This window comes from Physella acuta, unplaced genomic scaffold (genome assembly GCF_028476545.2).
Source record: "Physella acuta isolate Inbredline_101_S28 unplaced genomic scaffold, ASM2847654v3 ptg000562l, whole genome shotgun sequence".
In the NCBI taxonomy this organism is placed as follows: Eukaryota; Metazoa; Mollusca; class Gastropoda; family Physidae; genus Physella; species Physella acuta.
Genome location: NW_026732081.1, coordinates 1,676,748 through 1,703,876, shown reverse-complemented (window position 1 = coordinate 1,703,876; position 27,129 = coordinate 1,676,748). Strand labels below are relative to the sequence as shown.

General features: G+C 37.1%; 1 protein-coding gene across 1 annotated transcript; it reads right to left on the bottom strand.

The window, feature by feature from the left end:
• Positions 1-24,021, bottom strand: LOC131946500 (acetylcholine receptor subunit beta-type unc-29). Its single transcript, XM_059307315.1, has 12 exons — positions 23,750-24,021; positions 10,271-10,449; positions 9,443-9,552; positions 7,493-7,628; positions 7,039-7,203; positions 5,771-5,968; positions 4,930-5,096; positions 4,501-4,597; positions 3,583-3,680; positions 3,165-3,271; positions 1,890-2,131; positions 1-1,073 (listed from the first exon to the last, which is right to left on the bottom strand). Exons 1-12 carry the CDS (start codon positions 23,808-23,810, stop codon positions 891-893), a joined length of 1,743 nt encoding a protein of 580 aa, XP_059163298.1. The 5' UTR covers positions 23,811-24,021; the 3' UTR covers positions 1-890.
• Positions 24,022-27,129: the final 3,108 nt, after the last annotated feature.

Below are 27,129 nucleotides of genomic sequence, written 5' to 3'. Positions count from 1 at the left end.
TGAAGCTTGCACAGCTTGTGCTCATTTACATTATTATTGTCATTAAACATTGTTAATTAAATATGAATTAATACATTTCATTAGACCTACAATGTTTTGTAGTGAATGCTAATATAAGTACATGTTAAATATATAATTGTATATCTAAACACAAAAATATATCTTTAAATTAATTGTATAATAAATAAACTCTCAACAAGACAGCCCACATTTTAATTTATATCAGCTGTAAACAGAAAAGAGATATCTACAGCTACAAAAACAATTGTAAAACCTTACCTTACAGACATATCCACATCTGGATAATCCATTGAGAACCCAGTCATATATCCACATTCAAAAATTACATTAATCCATGAAAAAAAAACACATGTTGAAAGTTATAAAAAGTTCAACTTGTTAATAATCTCATTATTTTTCTCCTGCTCTTAAAAAATGATTTTTTTTCAAGAGACTTTTATTATTATAAGTGAAGATAACAAGAGGTCTTAAAGTCTGATTTTTTTTTTCTTTTTAGATTCAATACTTCAACAAGTTTCAATTCACATTTAATGTTATCCAGCATTTTTATCATAATTTTTAAAACATATTAGTTTTTCTTTTAAAAATTATTATTACGTTTATTACTATTAGGCCCTACTATTATTATTTTTACAATTATTATTAAAAAAAATTGTAATTATTATCATTAGGCCTATTATTATAAATGTTATTATTAATATTATTAATGATATTTTTACTACCTAACATAAATATAATATAAATTCAACTTAATTGCTTGTTAAGTCACTGTGTTAGTTAATCCATTTCAACAACAACTCAATGAAATATTATCCAAAACAATCCAGTTCAGCAGCAAAACACACTGATATCCACTGAAACATCACGTGCTAAGATTCCTCGGCTGTTGTAATTTGTTTGATTTTGTCCAAAATTTGGTCTTGATTGACAGTTTCTAGAATGTGTGGGGCGTTAGTGAGTACACCCAAAGTCCCACATAAGGAGACTAGGACGAATATGATCATAAGAAGTCGGTCAAGCACAGCGGCCACGTACTTCCAGTCATCTATGACCTGGGGAAAGGTTAAGACAAGGTCAGAAAATGTTTAAAGGTTAAGACAAGTTCAGTCATAGACACACACAAACCTAGACATGAATAACAGACACAGGATAGATAAAAATACATGGAAATAAATTGATATAAACAGAAAGAAACAAACTCATCATAGTCCAAAAAAATGAAAAAAGGACCAAAACAAACAAAGACATAAATAAATAAATATAGGCCTACATACAAACATTGGCACATAAAAATACACACACAAATAAACTTAGACGTAAATAAACAAAGACGCAAAGACAAAAGTACACATAAACATGATCAAACATACACATGTAGGCCTACTTATAAACACTTAATTTTTTGATACGCAAAGATTCAAGATATCTTTTTTTTTAGCTCTAATTTTATATTTTGTCAATTGCTGTCAGTTTTTATTGATCCTATGATGAAATATTTCAAATGTTCACAACTCATGTGGTATTAAAATGCTATCTGCTACTGATTAAATTTATTTGGACATTGCAATAGCTGTCATTATTAAATCAATTAACTATTGTGTGTCATGTTTACTGGCTTTGTTTACACTGTATGGAATGACTAGGCTCAGAGAATTTTAATGGCATAACAGTTTTCAGAGATGCTGCTATTTCAGATTATATATTTTATAAACAAAATTTGAAAATTGATTCGGTCATAAATAAACTTTGTCTTTAATTAATAAACTGAGTAAATTCATAGATTAAAAGTAGCAACTACTAAACACAGAAACTTGCAAGTACTACATGTTTGTATGTTAAACAATTGTTTCAAAAATATGTGTCCTTACTGTATTATAATCATCCTTGTTTTTCATTTGCCGGCAGATAAATTTGATAGCGTTGCTAACACTGTAGATCTCCTTAGTCAACACAAGTGGGTTAGAGTTGCTAGTGTACAACACAGCCCGATTGGTTTCTCTTCCTGCTAAGCTCTCTTCTGATTGGCTAGTGGACTCCCTCAGCATACATCTGTGGCCATTGGGGGGAAAGTTAGGGGGAAGGAACTCACGGGTTTCTTGAGTAGGACTCTCTGAAAAGTGGAGATACATTTATGTATTTACCAGTAGTAAAAATGGTATCATCAGCATCTTTTCCCATTTGTGCCCAAGACAAATAGGGCAGATGAAGTAGAGTTAAACTGTTATGGGGACCTCTGCATATGAAGGGATAGTGCACTATCCTTTGCTTTTCCTAACATGAGATAGGTACCCATCAGAGCTGGGTGGACTCAGGAATGGTCCACTGACTTGAACATGGATTCGAGCTCAAGACTTTTGGGTTATCAGTCTAGCTCTGAGGGTTATGCGATCCCATGTATCCTTAAATCTTATACACTCGAGGTAGGCCTATATCTTAACTGTGTGGATACATTTCATTTGAACTCATCTTATACCAAATTAACATTAATCTGGTATTAGGAAAAGTTTATAGCTAATTTATAACAATAGTGGTTATAAAATTTAGAAAAACAATTAAAAAAAAACAACCAACTGATTAGGTTCCTGTAAACTGTATATTGTTATTAGGATAATTCCTTTACTCTTATTCTTAAATTATTATCCATTTTTTATTAGAACATAGAACATTGAACTGGTCATGTACTTGATTAGAACATAGAACATTTGACTGGTCATGTACTTGATTAGAACATAGAACATTTAACTGGTCATGTACTTGATTAGAACATAGAACATTTAACTGGTCATGTACTTGATTAGAACATAGAACATTTAACTGGTCATGTACTTGATTAGAACATAGAACATTTAACTGGTCATGTACTTGATTAGAACATAGAACATTTGACTGGTCATGTACTTGATTAGAACATAGAACATTTAACTGGTCATGTACTTGATTAGAACATAGAACATTTAACTGGTTGTGTACTTGATTAGAACATAGAACATTTAACTGGTCATGTACTTGATTAGAACATAGAACATTTAACTGGTCATGTACTTGATTAGAACATAGAACATTTAATTGGTCATGTACTTAATTAGAACAAAGAACATTTAATTGGTCATGTACTTGATTAGAACATAGAACATTTGACTGACCATCAGATGACAGATGGCTGCCAGATGCAGAAGAGGACAGTCCACTCTGACCGTGAGAGTGACTTTTGCTGAACTTTTCCCTCCAAGCCATCACTCTGTCGTGTTCTCTAGAAAATTAAAGTTGGTTTTAGATGGGTTTTTTTTTATAAGGGTACTACAGGAATAAGCTGGTGTATTATTTTACCTGTAGGATATTGTCGTATCAGGTCATTAGGCTTTCAAATCATTGAATAAACTATGAATTTTTTTACATCTAAAATCTACCTATAAATAACCTTGTTTGACATTTAAATAGTCAAATTTTAACCAAATAGCTTCTTTTACAGAATATATTTATTCTTGAATTGAATTAAAACCAAACATTAAAAGAAGATGGCTAGCAATAAGAGAGTTGAATTGGTAATAAATCTGTTGGTACCTAGAGTCTGTGCTTGTAGATGGGAGGTTACTCTGTTTATGTTTCTTGTGTTTACCTTCTGGTGGGAGGTGTCTCAAGAAAATATTTGCTCTAGATACCTACAGTTAGAGGAGATACATAGATATTGTTGTATGTCATATTGATTATTGACAAATACAAATATCATTATGTGATCTTACTTATCAACATACACAAATATTATTACATGTTATCCTGCAAATTGACATATACACATATTACTATGTTATCTTATCTAAATACACAAATATTATATGTCATCCTGATTATTGACATATAGAAATATTATTATCTGATCTTAGTTATCAACATACAATATTATAAGGACTATTAATTATCAGCTTTTTTATGCATACAAATATTATATTTTAGCATGATTATTGACACACACAAATATTATTAGAACAATATGTCATCCTGCTTTTGGACTTGACATATACAAATATTATATTTTAGCCTGATTTTTTTACATACAAATATTATTTTGTTATCCTTCTAATTAACATATCCAAGTATTATTATATATTGTGCAACTTATTAACACATAAATATTATAATACATCATACTAAACTGATACTTTTTTCATTACACTTAAAATGAATCTGTCTTTTTCAAATGCTGATCTAAATTTTTGTGATAAAAAGTCATTAAAAATATCCATATTAATTGTTTTGTACATTAAATGGATTTTAAGTTAAAGTAACAATTATAACACTTAACAAGTCATAAATAAATAAAATAACTCCGTATCTAAAAATAATATCAAACACATTTTCACTATTAATAAAAATTAACAATTTTTGTGAATTTGTTTTTTTAAAAAAAGTGACAATTTAAAGCCCAGGAAAAATGTGTTTAGTCATGTTAAAAGAGTAAGCAAAAGAGGTAACTTTTCCTACCTGAGGAGTATTAGGGTAGGAGGGTGGGGGCGTGCAATTCTTCTCTTGCCAGCGATCATCATGGTTTGGCCTCTCCATGAATATATACTTAGGCAGTCTAAACATTAATACATTTTTCAGTAAAAAATAAAAAAACAATTTCACAATGCACAACCTTCATCATTTAAACTACAAACTTTTTTTCAATCAGAAGTATTAAGATTTATTTAAATTGCTGTTCTTTTGTTTTATTATCATTTGAATGTAGCATTGATTTTTCAGCTTTAATGAAAAAATATAATGTTGAAGTGTTTAAGGTTTTGAAACAAATAAAAACCACAGAACAAATTAAATTGAAATATGCAAATTCAATCTAAATTATTCAGTTTGACAGATTATTTTTTTGGAATTAAGGAGATTAAATACTTAATGATGTGTCAAAGTTCTTACTTGTATAAAAATAACCAGCGCATCCATTTAGGCATGACAGCAGTTTGAGGAGTTTTATGGTGGGCGTAGATTATAAAAATAGTAATGATGATCTCCAGGACATTCATTATAAATGTAAATATAAAGTACTTTGCAATCAAAGGTATGGTCATTGATGGTGGCAAAATCTGAGTGGAATTAAAATAGAAATTTGATCAAAACAATTTAGATAAATGCTTATGAATTTAAATATTAAATTGTTTATTATTTAGGTCATGGTTTTTTTTAATTGGCATATATCTAAAACATATGTGTGGATGCTTTATAACAAAACATAAGTTAAACAGAAATAGTGGGGATATGTTTATCTCCTTTATCAGTTTTATAAAAAAAACAGCTTTATCAATAAACGGTGCAACTAGGGTGTTTAGCTAGAATCCCCCAGTGAATTTCAAGTGACCTCCCCTTAAAGAAAAAAATATATATAAGTTTGTGTGAACCCCCACCCCCCAAAAATATCTTGCTTATGCCACTGTCATCAAACAAAATTTTAAAAAAGGAGAATTTTTATACTGGTGTCAGATAATCGAATCTTCTTTAAAAAAAAGGGGTGTTAGGCTACTGGTAATTAACTAAATACACACATGGCTGGCTAATGTCAATGCTAACCCTGTCCCTAACCCCAACCCTGGTTCTACCATGTGACCATACGCCTAACCCTAATTTCTAACCATAAAATTAGTCGAGATTACAATACTACTAATAACCCAACACAGCTATTTTATGGAAGAGTCTATTATCGGACACCAGTATCTATAATCATCCAAAAAAAAACAAACTTTGTTATAAATCTGTTGCTTGCCTTTTGTAGCAAAAGTAAAAACACAACCAGTGACACAAGGACTGAAATGACCAGAGTGACCTTGGCCTTGCCGTCTGCTGGCAAGAGGAAGACACACAGGCAGGCCAGCGCGTGGAGAAAACTTGGGATGATCAGGTTGACTGTGTAGAACAGAGTCTTGCGGCGAATCACAAGTTTGAAAACTATAATCTCCTTGCTCTACAAAACAAAGTAAAAAGTTTTATAAAAATAATCTAGTTGACCGTGTCAATTTTGAAAACTATTATTTCTTTGCTCTAAAAAAACAAAGTAAAAAGTTTTTTATAAAAATAATCAAGTTGACTGTGTGAGCCCTACAAAATAGTCTTGCAGTGAATCAGAAGTTTGAAAACTATAATTTCCTTGCTCTACAAAAGAGAGGATGAAAAGTTTTTTAAAAAAGTGATCAGGCTGACTGTGTACAACATAGCTTACAGCAAATCACAAGTTTAAAAACTGTAATCTCCTTGCTCTAAAAAACAAAGTGAATAAATATAGAACAATGGTAGGTATAGCTAATACACCTGGGTGAAATGTTAAGAAGTCTTGACATGGATCATAAGTTTGAAAACAATTATCTACTTGCTCCTTGTAAGTTAAAAAGTCATTCAAAATTCATAAAATATAAAACACTATTCCATTGTAGGTGGCCAGTCATATTTTCTTGAAATTTATGACTTGTTATCAAGTATTTTTCATTCACTTGATTTGAGTTAGATGCTAGTTACACGTTATGTACAGCTAGACTAGTAAGAGATTGTGAGCTGTTTATTCCCACTAAGTTAAACTTTGGACATTTCAAACAAATTTCTTCAAACATTATTTAAAAAATAATTTATTTTATTTATAGATGCAACTATCTGTTTCTTGTCTTAATGTTTTGTGGAAATAATGCTGGCCCAACAGTACAATCTACTTACTACTAGATCTAGATCTAGAATAGATGAATAGAATTAGAATAAGTTAACAGAAACTGGGAAACAGAGATGTCTTAGCTCAGATGATGAGAGGGATGAGAGAAAGAAAGGGCAGTTTCACAAAAACTTAAATAGCTATTTTGGGAGCGGAGTAGATTCAAGCTAAATTGTACGATTTCTTTTCTCATTTATTTTATATTGATTATTAATATTATAACAGATATGAAAAACAAATAAAAGAACTTGTCAAGACTGACAGATGTAAACAAGGTTTTGGAGCACAGGGTACACTACTCTAGAAAAATATTTTTACAGTTTTATATTCACACTTACCTCCCCTGTAATAGAATCGCGAATGACCGTAATATTCCCCGGGCAGTCGATTATGTCCCATGCTCCGTTTTTCATATAATCAGCCAACTCCAGCTTACTCTTGACCATGTGATAAACCAACGTCTTGCCTTCGAATGACCACGATCCAAACTTCATTTCACATTCCTAAATTTTATAGTCAACAAGCTAAACAATATACGATCATAAAATACCATACATCAGATCAGATTAAATCAGACTTTTTTCTATTTAATATTAATTTTTAAAAACAAATTTGAGCATCACATTATTTAAAATAATTTTTTTAGGCCTAATTGAAAATTAAAAATAAAAAAAAATATTTCAAAACAAAAAAATATGAGCTTATAATGATAATATGTTTATAACGATAAGTGAAAATTTCATATCAATAAATGTATTGTGGAATTTAAAAGTGTTTTCGTGCTAAACCTACTTGCTGATCGAAGGGAAAATACTTGACATCTATGGAACAGGAACTTGTATAGATGGCAGGGGGGATAAACTGCAAGTTCCCATTACTCTGTAGCACACAGTTGGGGTTGTAAGAAGGCTCAAACTTACCATCAGCACTTGCAAACAGAGAACAATTTATAAAAAGCAGGCATTTATCAACGGAAAACAGAACATAATTTGTAAACAGTGGTTAGTTAGCCATGGAAACAACATAATTTGTAAACAGTGGGTATTTAGCAATGGAAACGGAACATAATTTTTAAACAGTGCACTGGAAAAAAAATCACAATTTATGAACAGTGGATATTTAGCAATGGAAAACAGATCACAATTTTTTTTAAACAGCAGGCATGTAAACATCAGGCATTTAAACCAGAGTTTCTTCCAGGCATCTCTTCGAGGGGGGGGGGGAGTCTACGCCCCCCCCCCCCGAACGAAATGGAGTTTATATAGAAAATATATACTTTTTACAGTGTCCGCCTCCCCCCCCCCCCCCGGAAATTGTTGTCCGCCCCCCTTCCCCCCGAAAATTGCAAGTGCACCCCCCGGAGAAAAAAGTATGGAAGAAACACTGATTTAAACTGCAGGTATTTAATAATGCAAAACAGAATTTGTAAACAACAGTGGATATTTAGCATTAGAAAGATCTTATGTGTGAAGGCAGGATCGATTATAATGGTCTACAGATGAAGATGATTATAATAAATCTAAGCAATCAGAGACAATAACAGCTTCATCATATGACAACATTTTATTAACGTGAATGTTTTTTGTTCAATTAATGCAGCAATGTTTCTCAACCGAATAAAGAATGTTTAATATCATAATTTTAAATCACTATGGCTGATTTTAAAATTATTGTAGATGTGAAAAGATAATTGGAAGGATTACGGTATTCATACATTTTCAAGTTTAGCACTATGGTGATTTGTGTACACTTGTAAACAACGATCACTATTTGGTAAAAATGCCGTAATTCTTTTAAAATTTCCGCTTGTTAAAACTGCCTTACTGACATGAGAAAGCTACTCACTTGTTAAAACTGCCCTACTGACCTGAGAAAGTTACTCACTTGTTAAAACTGTCCTAATGACATGAGAAAGCTACTCACTTGTTAAAACTGACCTAATGACCTGAGAAAGTTACTCACTTGTTAAAACTGACCTAATGACCTGAGAAAGCTACTCACTTGTTAAAACTGCCCTAATGACCTGAGAAAGCTACTCACTTGTTAAAACTGCCCTAATGACCTGAGAAAGCTACTCACTTGTTAAAACTGCCCTAATGACCTGAGAAAGCTACTCACTTGTTAAAACTGACCTAATGACCTGAGAAAGCTACTCACTTGTTAAAACTGCCCTAATGACCTGAGAAAGCTACTCACTTGTTAAAACTGACCTAATGACCTGAGAAAGCTACTCACTTGTTAAAACTGACCTAATGACCTGAGAAAGCTACTCACTTGTTAAAACTGACCTAATGACCTGAGAAAGCTACTCACTTGTTAAAACTGACCTAATGACCTGAGAAAGCTACTCACTTGTTAAAACTGACCTAATGACCTGAGAAAGCTACTCACTTGTTAAAACTGCCCTAATGACCTGAGAAAGCTACTCACTTGTTAAAACTGACCTAATGACCTGAGAAAGCTACTCACTTGTTAAAACTGACCTAATGACCTGAGAAAGCTACTCACTTGTTAAAACTGACCTAATGACCTGAGAAAGCTACTCACTTGTTAAAACTGACCTAATGACCTGAGAAAGCTACTCACTTGTTAAAACTGACCTAATGACCTGAGAAAGCTACTCACTTGTTAAAACTGCCCTAATGACCTGAAAAAGCTACTCACTTGTTAAAACTGACCTAACGACCTGAAAAAGCTACTCACTTGTTAAAACTGACCTAATGACCTGAGAAAGCTACTCACTTGTTGAACAGGACAATGTCCGGGAGCCAGACCTTGGTGTAACTGACCTTGATCTGAGTGACGTTCCTGTAATCCTGTGGCTCCCAGAGAAGCTGGTAGTCGTGCCAGTTCTGTGGATAGTGGATTCACTAACTAGTTAGACTTGGGTGGATAGTGGATTAATAAACTAGTTAGACGTTGGTGGATAATGTATTCACAAACTAGTTAGACGTTGGTGGATTGTGGATTCACAAACTAGTTAGACGTTGGTGGATAGTGGATTCACAAACTAGTTAGACGTTGGTGGATAGTGGATTCACAAACTAGTTAGACGTTGGTGGATTGTGGATTCACAAACTAGTTAGACGTTGGTGGATAGTGGATTCACAAACTAGTTAGACGTTGGTGGATAGTGGATTCACAAACTAGTTAGACGTTGGTGGATAGTAGATTCACAAACTAGTTAGATATTGGAGGATATTTACATAGCTCAACAAGTACTAAGACAACAAAAGCCATTCGATATTTCCAAATCTTAGTAAAGCGCTATCACAAAAACAATTACTAGATGTTTGTAGTCAGTTCTTGAATATAAGACACAAATATTAGGTTCAATTACCCTTTGAAAAGAAGCTTAAAATTAAATCCTAAATTGTCTTTCATAACGAAAGCTTGGGGTATATTTGTATTTCACTTAAGTCCCCATTTTAATAAGTATTTTTTTTCTGGGAAATAAACCATCGAAGAAAATAGTTTTGTTTTGAAGCACAGTTCTATATTTTCCCGATAATTCAACAAAATGTAGGTCAAACCTCTTAATACGGGTACCACGTGATCAAGCTGACTCACCATCTGCAGCCAAACGTTGGTCTTAATGACCTGGTTCTTCTCGTCCACGTTGATGATGGCACTGAGAGCCAGACTGAAGTTGATCTGGAGACTGTCGCTGGTGTTGATCACTGGCCGAATCAGGTTGTTGTACTTATACTTCTCAAACAGGTTGTAGTTGAGACGTTCTTCGGTGATATCTGAAACAGATCATGTGACATGGGGATATCTGAAACATATCACGTGACTTATGGGGATATCTGAAACAGATCGCGTGACTTATGGGGATATCTGAAACATATCACGTGACTTATGGGGATATCTGAAACAGATCACATAACTTATGGGGATATCTGAAACAGATCACGCCATCGCAAGGGCGTAGCGAGGGGGGGGGGGGGGCGGGGGGTGCGGACCGCACCGGGTGACACCATTTAGGGGGGTGACATCAAGACAAAAAATAGCAAAATATATAGAGAAAAACTTGAGGTGGGGGGGTGCAAATCGAAAGTTTGAGGGGGTGGGGGGGGTGCAAATCGAAAACTTGAAAGTTTGTCCCCGGGAAGGGTCGCTACGCCTCTGGGGGGTGACACCATTAAGTGCCGCACCGGGTGACACCCGACCTCGCTACGCCACTGCGCCATCGTGATATTTGACACATTCTTTTCAGTCGTCATGTATGCAAACGACATAGAGTTATTATTTTGTTTTCATATGTGCAGTAGGCAGAGTTATTTTAATTTAACGTCTTTCTCATGTGAAACCTGTATACATCATAATGTGTAGTAACATCTTGTTTAGATGTGTAGCCAGTGAAAAATGAATGTGTTGTGTTAAAACTGGCGCATGAACAGGTAATTTTCTGTGTTAAAAAAATGAAAATCAGTATTAACACAGTCAGCAACATTTACCTTTACTTTCGTTTATTTTTGTTAACAGACAACCACATACAAGAAAGAAGAAAAACATCGCATTTGTATTCACTGTCCTCCCCCCTCCCTCCCCCCCCCCACCCTGTACTCCCTAAAACGCTACAAAATCGATTGTATACTTACCGAGGAAGTGTTCTTCTGTCAAACATGAAAAGTACGGAATATATCACACGTGCCGACCCGCGGCATATCATATGCCGCTATTTAGTTGTTTTATTTTCTACTTTTCAGTAATTCATAATTTGTGAATTCGACAGTACGAATGCTGCCACTGAAAATATTTGCTTTAAAACACTATCAGTAGGTCGTTAAGATCGATACTATCCCCACCCTCCTTTCCCCCAACCCCTACCCCCACCCTCCTTTCCCCCAACCCTTACCATACACCCCCCCCCCCCCATGAAAGCAGCCTCCTCTTAGTTACCTCCCCTAAGTTTAAAATCGTTTCAAACTAACTTATCTGCCCCTAATAGCCGTCACTAAACCCGGCTCTACGAATGTAAACATTTAGCGTGAACCACAGCTCACCAGACAATGTAGGGGTGGGGTGGTAGGGAGCGCGCTTACAGCTTGTTTTCTAGCGTCTCCCAGAAGAGAATTATATATATAGATTATTGTGTTATTTGTACGATTTCTATAAGAGATCAACGCTAGAGTGTCATTCTGAAGCGATCTGAAGCGAACACATAGTTACAGTCGTATGGGAACTCTAAGATATCTAGAATAGCTCACATACCAACCGTGTGATCTCGCGATCTCTGGTGCAACCACTCCCCGTCATGGATATCAGACTCACGTCCATAAAATGATGCCACACTTCAGTCTACTCACTCCCTTTGCCACTCTCGTATTTTGAAACAGGAATTTTTGTCTAAAAAGTTAGCTGGGTCGAGAATACATCTAACGTCTGAGTATACGTTTTTACGTCATTTTTTTAAAGCAGGAAAATTCAGTCTTTTAACAATACTAAAACGCTGCTGAAATTCAGTTTAAAAATTACTGTTAAAATGTTGAAATATAACGTCACACTTTCGGATCTCCCCCCCCCCCATTACACATCGTCACCATGTCCAAAACCTACTCCTATTTATAAGTATGACGTCATTCGTACACGACTTGTTGAAGCAACTCTATAACCACGAATTTAAAAAAAATTCTTCTCAAGGAAGTGATAGTGAAATTTCAATTTAAAAAAAACTATTGTTGAAAATGCTAAAATATGACGTCACATTTTCTGACCCCCCTCCCCCCACCTGGTCATAAATCTTCACCAAACGTCCAAACACCTACTCCCCTTTATTAGTATAACGTCATTTATGGACGACCTTTTAAAGCAAATCTAAAAACGCGGATTTAGAAATTTTCTTTTAAATTCCTTTAATAAAAACCGACAAGGTTGTTTCTTCCTCCAACCAGATCTAACCCTCTGATAAGGTCAGACGGACTGACCTCGATCTAACCATCGCTTCTCCTGGAGTTGGTCTTAAGGTCAAGCATTGTTTTATGGTCGGTGGTTCAGGCTTTGATGGAAAAACTTCTTTAAGGGGAGTACACTACAGATGGATAGTTCGATGGGAGTTCCTGCCCTTGGTGGTTGGTGTCTTGTCTGTCGGAGCGTTTGATGACTTTTTCTGCCGGTTCGATGTATGTATGTCTGTGTTGTGTTTAAAGTTGTGTTGTATTTATGGTGTGTGCTGTGTTTATGGTATGTGTTTAGATTATGGTGTTGGTTGTGTTTATGGCTGTGTTTTCTGTTTATGCCTGTGTTGTGCTTATGGCTCTGTTGTTTATAGCTTTTGTTTATATATATATATATATATATATATATATATATATATATATATATATATATATATATATATATATATATATATATGTTGTGTTTAGGAGAAGACATAATGATAAACAAAAATATAAGTTCAATCATATCCCCACCCAACTCATGTATTCTGTTACCAAGGCAACCGACTGCTCGGAAGGCCGGGTGTGTCAACACGAGGGGACGTCAAGAAAACGTGTCCGGCCTGTCCCATCCGTTTCACGTCAATCAATACATCCCCAGGTTTGAGTGACATGTTCTCAGCGTGACCCACATCGGTGACGTATACCAAGAAACGTCTCCCCCCCCCCCCCCCAGTATTGACGTGGTCACAGCTGGTTACATCTCACCACAGATTAGAACTTTTGGTATTGTCAAATTTTTTCTACGTCTCCAGTTAACGAATACTCATACAGGCGACTTTAACGTATTTAACACGTGATTAAGATCTTCTGATAAACAAGTTGTTTTTTAATCTGATTTAACCTCGAAGCTTTATAGCTGAATCGACAGCGAAAATAATCTTATACGATTTAGTGTGTAGAAGATAAAGATTGGTTGTGGAGATAGCGTGTATATCAGCATTGGGCTCCCAGTTTGCTCTTTGTATGGGGAGAGTTTCGTAACCATCGCATATAATCTCTAATCAATGGGTGAGTTGAAGATTGGAGAGTCAAGGAGACACGGATAATGTTTCTCAAGACAATGGATGGCACTCTCCTGAGAGAAATGGATACCACAAAAATATAGTTAAAGAAGGAAGGGAAAAACTGAGCCATTAGCGGTAACCCGTGCACGCACGAGCGGACTCTAATTAGTTCACGCATCACTGATTGCGTTCGTTTCCATTGGGTTCTTTTTTTTTAATAAGAGCGGGTGGGGGAAGAGACGTTATTCTGGTGTAGGGAGAGTGGGTCCACTGAGAGAGTGGGTCCACTGAGAGAGTGGATACACTGAGAGAGTGGGTACACTGAGTTACTCTGAGAGAGTGGATACACTTAGAGAGTGGGTCCACTGAGGTACTCTGAGAGAGTGGGTCCACTGAGAGATTGGGTCCACTGAGAGAGAGAGGGTACACTGAGAGAGAGGGTCCACTGAGAGAGTGGATCCACTAAGGAGTGGGTCCACTCGGAGAGAGGGTCCACTGAGAGAGTGGGTCCACTGAGAGAGTGGGTCCACTGAAAGTGTGGGTCCACTAATAGAGTGGGTCCACTGAGAGAGTGGGTCCACTGAGAGAGTGGGTTTACTGAGAGAGTGGGTCCACTGAGAGAGTGGGTTTACTAAGAGAGTGGGTCCACTGAGAGAGTGGGTCCACTGAGAGAGTGGGTTTACTGAGAGAGTGGGTCCACTGAGAGAGTGGGTTTACTAAGAGAGTGGGTCCACTGAGAGAGTGGGTTTACTGAGAGAGAGGTTGTCTACTCAGAGAGTGGGTCCAATGAGAGAGTTGGTCCACCGAGACAGTGGGTACTCTGAGAGAGTCGGTCCACTGGTGTAGAGAGTGTGGGTCCACTGAGAGAGTGGGTTCACTGAGAGTGGGTCCACTGAGGAAGGTGGCTAACTTGGAGAGTGTTTTGAGCTGTGGTTACTTTAGTGTTTAGAAGTTGGACGCTTTAGAAAATGCTTTAAACATTGACTGCCTTAGAAATTGGTAAGTTTAGATATTGACTGCATTAGACATTGGCTACTTTAGACATTGACTACTTTAGACATTGACTTCTGTTGTGTACAAAGTCTCATGAATTAAATGTGGATATTGTGAAGTAGGAGATAGAAGAGATAGAGAGAGAGAGAGAGAGAGAGAGAGAGAGAGAAACACAGAGATAGTATCGTTCCATTAGTAATTCTATATTTGTCAACTTTCTCTTCTACTAAATAGCTTCAAGTTGCATGTGTGAGACGACTGGTTGCCAACGGAAAGTATTCGAGATGCGAACAGTAGTTGTTATTTCTTGGCGCGAATCCATATGTTGGCTACATCTAACTTGAATAAACAAACATGTACATTCTGCTGCCTCTACCTTCGGTCGTGACAATCATTAACGTATTGCATGTGAACTGCATATTCCAGAATTTATTTATTATGACGTTCTACACAGGTATTTTTCTTTCCTAGAGTGAACGCCCTTGATCTTAATGGTATGACAAAAGTGTGGAAATAGGTAGAAGTTAATGTGTAGATTCCAGACAGAAATGTGGACAAAATGTAGTGTGAAATTGTGTATAGATAACAGGCTAATGTCTAGATAAAATATGGACAAAATGTAAAGGGAATTTGTGTATAGATAACAGGTTATATGGTAGACAAATATGTGGACAAAATCAAATATACAAACACTCAGTTGGATAGTTGAAGTGGAGACCAACCTGCGCAGGTTGAAGTCCAGATTCAAGTCTGATGAAAAGAATGTGATGATGCAGACTAAAGCCCTTCATGGATAGTAAATCCACAGTGGTGGATAGATGGGCCTAGAGTGGATCTAAACATTCTATAGTATATTTGTAGTGAGAATATATATTGAGACTAGAGTCGAGTTTATATTGTTGCATTTAGAAAAGTTGAGTCTATTGAGTGAAGAGTCGAGGTTATAGAGTCGATATTATGTTAAGATAAAACCTGTAGAAATAGCGTCATCAGAATTCTCCAGGTATGGTTGAGGAGAGAGACGTGTTTGTTCATTCCAAACCTCAAACAGACAGACCACACAGACGAATTCTGTACTGCTTTAAGTTGCCAACGTTTCTCACCCCTCCACCTTCGTTTCCTGCTATTTTAGACTCGAATTGTTCTAACATAGCTCATTATAACATGTCAGGAAAAGAACAGATCTGTCTAACAGATCCATGTATTCAGAAGGTGAATCTTCTACCACTTAAAGGTAACACACCGACTCGAATACTGAAATGGGACTGACTTTATTTCCTCCACACATCTGGTATTTCATTAAATGGAATAATCAATACATAATCTGAATGTTAATTAATATTTTTCAGATACCAATCCAAATCACTATGTTGGACTAAGCATTAAAAGAAAATAAAACGGTATCTAGGCAGATGCATAATGATTTAGTTTGATTTAACAGTGATAATAAAACGGCTAGCGGTGTTTGTTTACTATGACCAAACGATTATAAGGCTTCAGATTTGAGAGTTGTACGCCCTTTAGTCACAGAGTCTAATGTAAAAAGCTAGATTTTCTATATCAATAGATGTGATATACAAATTAAGCTATAACTTTTATATAATTTTTTATATAAAATTTGCTCTGAGGGCTAATTCTGCAATAACGATAACCATGACAAGCTATTCTAGCCACAAAAAGCTGCACCAAGCTAGTTAAGCCATATTTTAAAAAAAACATAACTGTGACAAGCTAGTTATCTATCAACATAGCTGTGACAATCTAGCTTTTCATTGTTAGAGATTTATATGACAAGCTAGTTCAGCTATAAATGTAGCTGTGACAAGCTAGTTTAGCGATAAAGATAGATGTGACAAGATGGTTTAGCGATGCGACAAGCTAGTTTAACCATCCATATAACTGTGACCAGCTAGTTTACCCATCCTTATAGCTGTGACTTGCTATTTTAGCCATCCATATAGCTGTGACTAGCTAGTTTAGCCATCCATATAGGTGTGGCTAGCTAGTTTAACCATCCATATAGCTGTGACTAGCTAGTTTAGCCATCCATATAGCTGTGACTAGCTAGTTTAGCCATCCCTATAGCTGTGACTAGCTAGTTTAGCCATCCATATAGCTGTGACTAGCTAGCTTAGCCATCCCTATAGCTGTGACTAGCTAGTTTAGCCATCCATATAGCTGTGACTAGCTAGCTGATCCATCCTTATAGCTGTCACTAGCTAGTTTAGCCATCCATATAGCTGTGACTAGCTAGTTTAGCCATCCATATAGCTGTGACTAGCTAGTTTACCCATTTTTATAGCTGTGACTAGCTAGTTTAGCTATCCATATAGCTAAGACTAGCTAGTTTAGCCATCCATTTAGCTGTGACTAGCTAGTTTAGCCATCCATATAGCTGTGACTAGCTAGTTTAGCCATCCCTATAGCTGTGACTAGCTAGTTTAGCCATCCCTATAGCTGTGACTAGCTAGTTTAGCACCAAGGATTGCCCAGACACTAACGAGACAGATCAATTGCCGGTTCCATTGTGAGCGGCCATTTTTTCTCCAACTCAAGGGCGGCTAGCGGGAAACGAGTTGACATGCGAATAGTTCTGTAGAAAAGGATAGTGTGTGGGGGTGTGTGGGGTGAGTGGGGGATATTTTCACAGACTGGTAAATACTTGACGTGATAAGCTGCTGGAGGCTGGAGGGGTGGGGGAGGCAATCGGGGGAGAGTTTGATTGTTTGTTTAGAAGGGGGGATGTTGACACCCACGTCTTACAACTGGGCAGGGAGACAACTTGTCGTATAGCAGGGCGGGGAGACAACTTGTCTATATTTAAAGACATTTCCATGATTTTTATGTGCATCTCATCAACGAAAATAATCGATGAAAAAGAATTTTATACACATTTTTGTAGGCTTTATAAAACAATTGATATCCTGGGGTGTTAGGCGGTTGTTCAAATATTTTCTATGTAAACAAAGCTTTTGCTTGTAAACATGTATTGTTTATATTAATACGGAGTAGGAAACACACACACACACACACGCACACACATATATATATATATATATATATATATATATATATATATATATATATATATATATATATATATATATATATATATATATATATATAGATGTGTGTGTGTGTGTGTGTGTCTGTACGTATGTATTTTGTATACATACACATATATTAATATTATATATATATATATATACATATATATATATATACATATATATATATATATATATATATATATATATATATATATATATATATATATATATATATATATATATATATAGTGTGTGTGTGTGTGTATTGATGGATAAATGAGGGGAATGAGATATGCAGTAGCCTATGTGCCTATGTAAAGAGCTAATGAGGTAGACGGAGGCAGCCAACAGCCCCATCCACGTGTACTCAGCCCTCTATATTGACAAGCCTATCTGAACATATCGTGTTTATTAACCAGAAACAGATGCACTCCCCTGACTTACCTGGTTATCTGCTCTTGGAAATAGTTTTACTTAAGGAGTTTCGGCATGAATTGAGTTTACAGGAGGCTTAGGCAATGTTTCACGGCAGGTGTCATAGACATGTTAGTTGGGGTCTTAGTAGAGATATTTAGGTGGGATCATAGACATGTTAGTTGGGGTCTTAGTAGAGATATTTAGGTGGGATCATAGACATGTTAGTTGGGGTCTTAGTAGAGATATTTAGGTGGGATAATAGACAATTTAGTTGGGGTCTTAGTAGAGATTTTTAGGTGGGATCATAGACATGTTAGTTGGGGTCTTAGTAGAGATTTTTAGCAGGGATCATAGACATGTTATTTGGGGTCTTAGTAGAGATATTTAGGTGGGATCATACACATGTAAGTTGGGGTCTTAGTAGAGATATTTAGGTGGGAACATAGACATGTTAGTTGGGGTCTTAGTAGAGATTTTTAGCAGGGATCATAGACATGTTATTTGGGGTCTTAGTAGAGATATTTAGGTGGGATCATAGACATGTTAGTTGGGGTCTTAGTAGAGATTTTTAGGTGGGATCATAGACATGTTAGTTGGGATCTTAGTAGAGATTTTTAGCAGGGACCATAGACATGTTAGTTGGGGTCTTAGTAGAGATATTTAGGTGGGATCATAGACATGTTAGTTGGGGTCTTAGTAGAGATTTTTAGGTGGGATCATAGACATGTTAGTTGGGGTCTTAGTAGAGATATTTAGGTGGGATCATAGACATGTTAGTTGGGATCTTAGTAGAGATTTTTAGCAGGGATCATAGACATGTTAGTTGGGGTCTTAGTAGAGATATTTAGGTGGGATCATAGACATGTTAGTTGGGGTCTTAGTAGAGATATTTAGGTGGGATCATAGACATGTTAGTTGGGGTCTTAGTAGAGATATTTAGGTGGGATCATAGACATGTTAGTTGGGGTCTTAGTAGAGATATTTAGCAGCAGGGATCATAGACATGTTAGTTGGGGTCTTAGTAGAGATATTTAGGTGGGATCATAGACATGTTATTTGGGGTCTTAGTAGAGATATTTAGGTGGGATCATAGACATGTTAGTTGGGGTCTTAGTAGAGATTTTTAGCAGGGACCATAGACATGTTAGTTGGGGTCTTAGTAGAGATTTTTATGTGGGATCATAGACATGTTAGTTGGGGTCTTAGTAGAGATATTTAGGTGGGGTCATAGACATGTTAGTTGGGGTCTTAGTAGAGATTTTTAGGTGGGATCATAGACATGTTATTTGGGGTCTTAGTAGAGATATTTAGGTGGGATCATAGACATGTTAGTTGGGGTCTTAGTAGAGATATTTAGGTGGGATCATAGACATGTTATTTGGGGTCTTAGTAGAGATATTTAGGTGGGGTCATAGACATGTTAGTTGGGGTCTTAGTAGAGATATTTAGGTGGGATCATAGACATGTTAGTTGGGGTCTTAGTAGAGATATTTAGGTGGGAACATAGACATGTTAGTTGGGGTCTTAGTAGAGATATTTAGGTGGGATCATAGACATGTTAGTTGGGGTCTTAGTAGAGATATTTAGGTGGGATCATAGACATGTTAGTTGGGGTCTTAGTGGAGATATTTAGGTGGGATCATAGACATGTTAGTTGGGGTCTTAGTAGAGATATTTAGGTGGGATCATAGACATGTTAGTTGGGGTGTTAGTAGAGATTTTTAGGTGGGATCATAGACATGTTAGTTGGGGTCTTAGTAGAGATATTTAGGTGGGATCATAGACATGTTAGTTGGGTTCTTAGTAGAGATATTTAGGTGGGAACATAGACATGTTAGTTGGGGTCTTAGTGGAGATTTTTAGGTGGGAACATAGACATGTTAGTTGGGGTCTTAGTAGAGATATTTAGGTGGGATCATAGACATGTTAGTTGGGGTGTTAGTAGAGATTTTTAGGTTGGATCATAGACATGTTAGTTGGGGTCTTAGTAGAGATTTTTAGCAAGGACCATAGACATGTTAGTTGGGGTCTTGGTAGAGATATTTAGGTGGGATCATAGACATGTTAGTTGGGGTCTTAGTAGAGATATTTAGGTGGGAACATAGACATGTTAGTTGGGGTCTTAGTAGAGATATTTAGGTGGGATCATAGACATGTTAGTTGGGGTGTTAGTAGAGATTTTTAGGTGGGATCATAGACATGTTAGTTGGGGTCTTAGTAGAGATTTTTAGCAGGGACCATAGACATGTTAGTTGGGGTCTTGGTAGAGATATTTAGGTGGGATCATAGACATGTTAGTTGGGGTCTTAGTAGAGATATTTAGGTGGGATCATAGACATGTTAGTTGGGGTCTTAGTAGAGATTTTAAGGTGGGATCATACACATGTTAGTTGGGGTCTTAGTAGAGATTTTTAGGTGGGATCATAGACATGCTAGTTGGGGTCTTAGTGGAGATTTTTAGGTGGGATCATAGACATGTTAGTTGGGGTCTTAGTAGAGATATTTAGGTGGGATCATAGACATGTTAGTTGGGGTCTTAGTAGAGATATTTAGGTGGGATCATAGACATGTTAGTTGGGGTCTTAGTAGAGATATTTAGGTGGGATCATAGACATGTTAGTTGTGGTCTTAGTAGAGATATTTAGGTGGGATCGTAGACATGTTAGTTGTGGTCTTAGTAGAGATATTTAGGTGGGACAATAGACATGTTAGTTGGGGTCTTAGTAGAGATATTTAGGTGGGACAATAGACATGTTAGTTGGGATCTTAGTAGAGATATTTAGGTGGGATCATAGACATGTTAGTTGGGGTCTTAGTAGAGATATTTAGGTGGGATCATAGACATGTTATTTGGAGTCTTAGTCAAGATATTTAGGTGGGATCATAGACATGTTATTTGGGGTCTTAGTCAAAATATTTAGGTGGGACAATAGACATGTTAGTTGGGGTCTTAGTAGAGATTTTTAGCAGCAGGGATCGTAGGTGGGGTCCAAGCCGAGATAGTGATTATGTAGATCTCAAGCAATAATTGGTTTTTGGGATATGGCCAGTTTAATAACATTCAGCGAGGAAATATCGTGTTATGGTGTACTTATCAGACTGATAATAAAATAGAGTAAGGCCACTGTCTGTAGAAATCAGATGTGGGGGAGTGGTATATTGTGTCTGGAAGGAAGACTTGGGTGTTGGAGTGGGACGTGTGTGTGTGTGGGATTGGGAAGTGTGTGTGGGGGGAGTGACACGTGCATGTGTGAGTGGGAGTGGGACGTGTGTGGGGGAGTGGGAAATGTGTCGGTAATGAGACGTGTGTGGGGAAATGTGACGTGTGTGGGGGAGTGGGAAATGTGTCGGTAATGAGACGTGTGTGGGGAAATGTGACGTGTGTGGGGGAGTGGGACGTGTGTGGGGGAGTGGGAAATGTGTCAGTAATGAAACGTGTGTGGGGGAATGTGACGTGTGTGGGGGAGTGGGACGTATGTGGGGTAGCGAGACACCCCTTTTTAAGTGTAAACATAAAACTGATGACAAGTATGAGGTATTGAGATTTTCTCTGAAAGCGTAATGGTGTAAGGGATCGTAGTGAGGGGTGGGTGAGAATGAAACAACACAATAATATTGGTGCTTGGTGGAGGGTGGCTTACTGTTATAGAGCAGCCTGTCCAGCTTAAGGTCATCCTAGCCTTGACTCCTTAATGTAAATTGTTAGCTTCCTATCCAATGTATTCATTGACTCATATCCTCCCCCTGCCCTCAAGTTTCATGTTATCAAAACCACGAGTATCGATTGGTGATTAAATCAGGACACATTGGTCTTAACATTTCTCACATTGATCAATGGGGGGGGGGGGGGGTGAAGGGAACAAATAAAGGATTTAAATATTTGTTGAGAATACTGGGATTTATGGGTTTCTTTATAATGTTTAAACTGGTAAACACACGCACACACACGTACACATACACACATACACGCAGAAATGTAAATAAAACAGCCTCAATCAACAACTTGTACTATATATATAGGCCATATATATATATAGGCCATATATATATATATATATATATATATATATATATATATATATATATATATATATATATATATATATATATATATATATATATATATATATATATATATGCATAAACTAGAGACATATAGCCACAAGCACACACAGTCAGCCACAGTCACTTATAGACAAATGTATAAAATATTACTAGCCCACATAGAAATATAACTGTACCACACAATACCTTTGTTCCAGACATACAGCACACATAGTAACTGTATATTCAAATAGAAACATACAACATCTTGCTAAGAAATCCTACAAACATAACATATACAAACATACTTATACAGCGACGCACAAATACATAGATACTTATCTGCTGCTCTACTGCTCCGCATACCCCCCCCCCCTTCCTACACCCTACATACAAAATACAAACACATATAATTTTAACAGAATGATTTGCATCGTTGTAAACAGGAATCATATAATACAGCACTAATACAAATGAATCCTCACATATCAAAACATATCCCCCACACAACACATCCCTCACACAGACCAACACATCCCTCACACAACACAACACATCCCTCACACAACACAACACATCCCTCACACAACACATCCCTCACACAACACAACACATCCCTCACACAACACAACACATCCCTCACACAACACAACACATCCCTCACACAACACAACACATCCCTCACACAACACAACACATCCCTCACACAACACATCCCTCACACAACACAACACATCCCTCACACAACACAACACATCCCTCACACAACACAACACATCCCTCACACAACACAACACATCCCTCACACAACACATCCCTCACACAACACAACACATCCCTCACACAACACAACACATCCCTCACACAACACAACACATCCCTCACACAACACAACACATCCCTCACACAACACAACACATACCTCACACAGCACAACACATCCCTCACACAACACAACACATACCTCACACAGCACAACACATTCATCACACAGCTCAAAACATCCCTCACACAACACATCCCTCACACAACACAACACATCCATCACACAGCTCAAAACATCCCTCACACAACACAGCACATCCCTCACACAACACATCCATCACACAGCTCAAAACATCCCTCACACAACACAACACATCCCTCACACAGCACAACACATTCATCACACAGCTCAAAACATCCCTCACACAACACAGCACATCCCTCACACAACACATCCCTCACACAACACATCCATCACACAGCACACCATAACCTTCACACAACCCACCCGACACACACACATACACACACACACAAATCTCGCCTACGTGTGAAAACAATTTTGTCAAAAAAAAAATTCCCACCCACTTATTTAAAAAAAAACACTAAATAAACAAAACCGGGAAAATTTGACGCGATTTATCACGCTAATTAGCAGTAATTATCACCTTAATTGTCATCTAATAAACATAGGATTAATGCACTAATCCCATGCACTACCAATCACACAACACCCGCGTATAAAGAACTAATGCCATCACTAAAAGTTGTTTGCCCACGTATATTAAAAGAAAGATGTAGACATTGTATCTATATTTACTCACTGCTTACCGTTTAAATCCATCTCCGCACAAACTTGAAGAAACAAACACAGAATCAACACAGGCAACATTTTTTTTTCAACGTGTGTTAAATATCCTATAGTGTTGGTCCTACAATGTGGATAATATCCAGATATTCGACCGTTGTTTAGCTGATGGTGAGTTCAATCATAGCACACGGGTGAACCACACCACAGCCGTGAGCCGAGCTAGCTCTAGCAACATATTGTGACTTCCAACTTTATAGTTACACATTTCAGCTGCAACATGTTCTACCGTCGTTCGCGTTGGGAAAGGGGAGTAAGCGAGGTAGGGGAAGTAAGCCTGTGATAAAATAAGAGGGGAGACTACTCGTGGGAATCAGGGGAAGACAAGAGACGCTGAGATAACGATTACAAATGAGTTAACGATTTTTAAGTAAGGGAAGTGGGGGATTAGTTATTGGTTTTCTTTTGAGTTCACGCATAATACAAGGTCTTGGTTGATGCGTGCGGCCTTGTGTACTGTATGAAAGAAGAATTGACACATTAGATAGAACTACACGGTTAAACACGGCTAACGTTTTTAGCGAATTGTTCAAAACAAATAAAAAAATTTAACTGTGGTGAGAATTTGTTATTAGAGAACATAAATTTAATTAATTGGTGTGTATGCAATGAGTCAAATCTAACCTCGGCCAGGATCGTGGAGAAAATAAACGGTTGTGTAAGTGGTAACACAAACGAGATTACCCCCACCCCCCCCCCCCCCCCGCCCCTTCTTCACTCCCACCACGCCCCCAAGCAAAGACTTGGAAAAAATATTGATGTGTATGAGGTCACGTGGAGTGTGTGGGGGTGGGGGGGTTCACTGAGTGGCTTCTTAAATTTCACGGCACGCGAGCAACGCAGGTGAAACTCACGAGCCAAAAGTTTTTTTTCCTTCTGTACCACTGGAAATCATAAAGACAACAAAAAAACCAGTTGCTGGTTTTTCGTCTTTACCAGCAGAAGTCATAAAGACAAAAATAACTTGGCAAAAAAAGTAAAACAGAAAACAAGTTAACGGTCGGTATCATTGGAAGCTGTCATTTTAAAAGAACAGGCGTTTAATTTGTCTTTCCAAATTAAATATGCTAATTAAGACATGTGTAAAAGGTAACTGTTTAGATGCTCTTAACACAATAATTTCTTACGGATCATCTTTTTAAAAGCAGTTTCAGAGTATTTTCTCCTAAAATAACTCATTGTAGTACTAGTCAGCTCAACTGCAATAAAATTACTTTTTTCTTTTTTTTGTTTAAATATTCCAGCTCTAAGCTCCGTCTAGTATTTGTTTTCCTTTGTTTAACCAACAAATGCATGAATAAAAAGCATTAACTGATAAAGTAATCATTGGACGAGCTAGCCCTGAGGTAACCATTAAACACGAGTCCCCTCATTAGCTTCCCTCCCCTGCCCATCGTTTCATTGATTGGCTGTGACGTAGGCAGGCAGCCTAGGAGAGTAGTTCACATTTCAAGGTCTGAAGGCCGGAGCAAAACTTCGCTGAACCTAATGGCTTTTTCCCGTTTTATCTGGTCCCGGGGAGGGGGGGGGGGAGGGGATGGCAGATTTTGAATTTCCTGTCGTCTGCTTGGTCTGTAGATCGTTTTAGGGGATCTCGACTTCTGCTGTAATCTTTCTGTCAACATGACGTCAGTGGTATAATCTTTCTGTCGACATGACGTCAGTTCTATAATCTTTCTGTCAACATGACGTCAGTGGTATAATCTTTCTGTCAACATGACGTCAGTTCTATAATCTTTCTGTCAACATGACGTCAGTGTTATAATCTTTCTTTCAACATGACGTCAGTGTTATAATCTTTCTGCCAACATGACGTCAGTGGTATAATCTTTCTGTCAACATGACGTCGGTGTTATGATCTTTCTTTCAACATGACGTCAGTGTTATAATATTTCTGCCAACATGACGTCAGTGGTATAATCTTTCTGTCAACATGACGTCGGTGTTATGATCTTTCTTTCAACATGACGTCAGTGTTATAATCTTTCTGCCAACATGACGTCAGTGTTATAATCTTTCTGTCAACATGACGTCGGTGTTATAATCTTTCTGTCAACATGACGTCAGTTTTTTTTATTTTACTGTCAAAATGCTTTCAACATGACGTCAGTGTTATAATCTTTCTGCCAACATGACGTCAGTGTTATAATCTTTCTTTCAACATGACGTCAGTGGTATAATCTTTCTTTCGACATGACGTCAGTGGTATAATCTTTCTGTCAACATGACGTCGGTGTTATGATCTTTCTTTCAACATGACGTCAGTGTTATAATCTTTCTGCCAACATGACGTCAGTGTTATAATCTTTCTGTCAACATGACGTCGGTGTTATAATCTTTCTGTCAACATGACGTCAGTTTTTTTTATTTTACTGTCAAAATGCTTTCAACATGACGTCAGTGTTATAATCTTTCTGCCAACATGACGTCAGTGTTATAATCTTTCTTTCAACATGACGTCAGTGGTATAATCTTTCTTTCGACATGACGTCAGTGGTATAATCTTTCTTTCAACATGACGTCAGTGTTATAATCTTTCTTTCGACATGACGTCAGTGTTATAATCTTTCTTTCAACATGACGTCAGTGTTATAGTCTTTCTTTCAACATGACGTCAGTGTTATAATCTTTCTTTCAACATGACGTCAGTGTTATAATCTTTCTGTCAACATGACGTCAGTGTTATAATCTTTCTGTCAACATGACGTCGGTGTTATAATCTTTCTTTCAACATGACGTCAGTGTTATAATCTTTCTGCCAACATGACGTCAGTGTTATAATCTTTCTTTCAACATGACGTCAGTGGTATAATCTTTCTGTCAAAATGACGTCAGTGTTATAATCTTTCTGTCAACATGACGTCAGTGTTATAGTCTTTCCGTTAAAATTTTCTCAGTGCTACACTCTTGTCTGTAAACATGACGTCTTGGTCTAAAATGCTGACTTCCTAGTGTGTCATTTAGACATCCTTATAAAGTTGTCAGTTATAAATGACTATGCCATCAAATTGAGACATAGCTGTCAATGTATCAATTCCTTTACAAATTGTCTTACACCTATTTTTTTTAACGTATCTCTATCGTTCTCAGCGCATCCGATATAATTTTTTTTTTTTTAAATAATTCATCAACCTAAGCATCTAAACCAGGGGTCTCCAAACTTTTCAGTCCGAGGGCCGCATTGACTATCAAATTTCAGTCCGAGGGCCGCATTGACTATCAAATTTCAGTTCGGGGGCCAGTTTCTACCAGGCATGTCTTTGATTATTCTGGGCAAAGTTCCTCAGCCATCACCAACTAAAGGTTTTTCCGTGGACAAAAAGATCTCCGCGGGCCGGATGAG

Coding starts and splice junctions, on each gene's coding strand:
- LOC131946500 (XM_059307315.1), bottom strand. CDS start 23,810: ATGTTGCCTGTGTTGATTCTGTGTTTGTTTCTTCAAGTTTGTGCGGAG. Junction 10,450..23,749: donor TGCGGAGATGGATTTAAACG/GTAAGCAGTGAG, acceptor GATCTGTTTCAG/ATATCACCGAAGAACGTCTC. Junction 5,969..7,038: donor GCGATTCTATTACAGGGGAG/GTAAGTGTGAAT, acceptor TTTGTTTTGTAG/AGCAAGGAGATTATAGTTTT.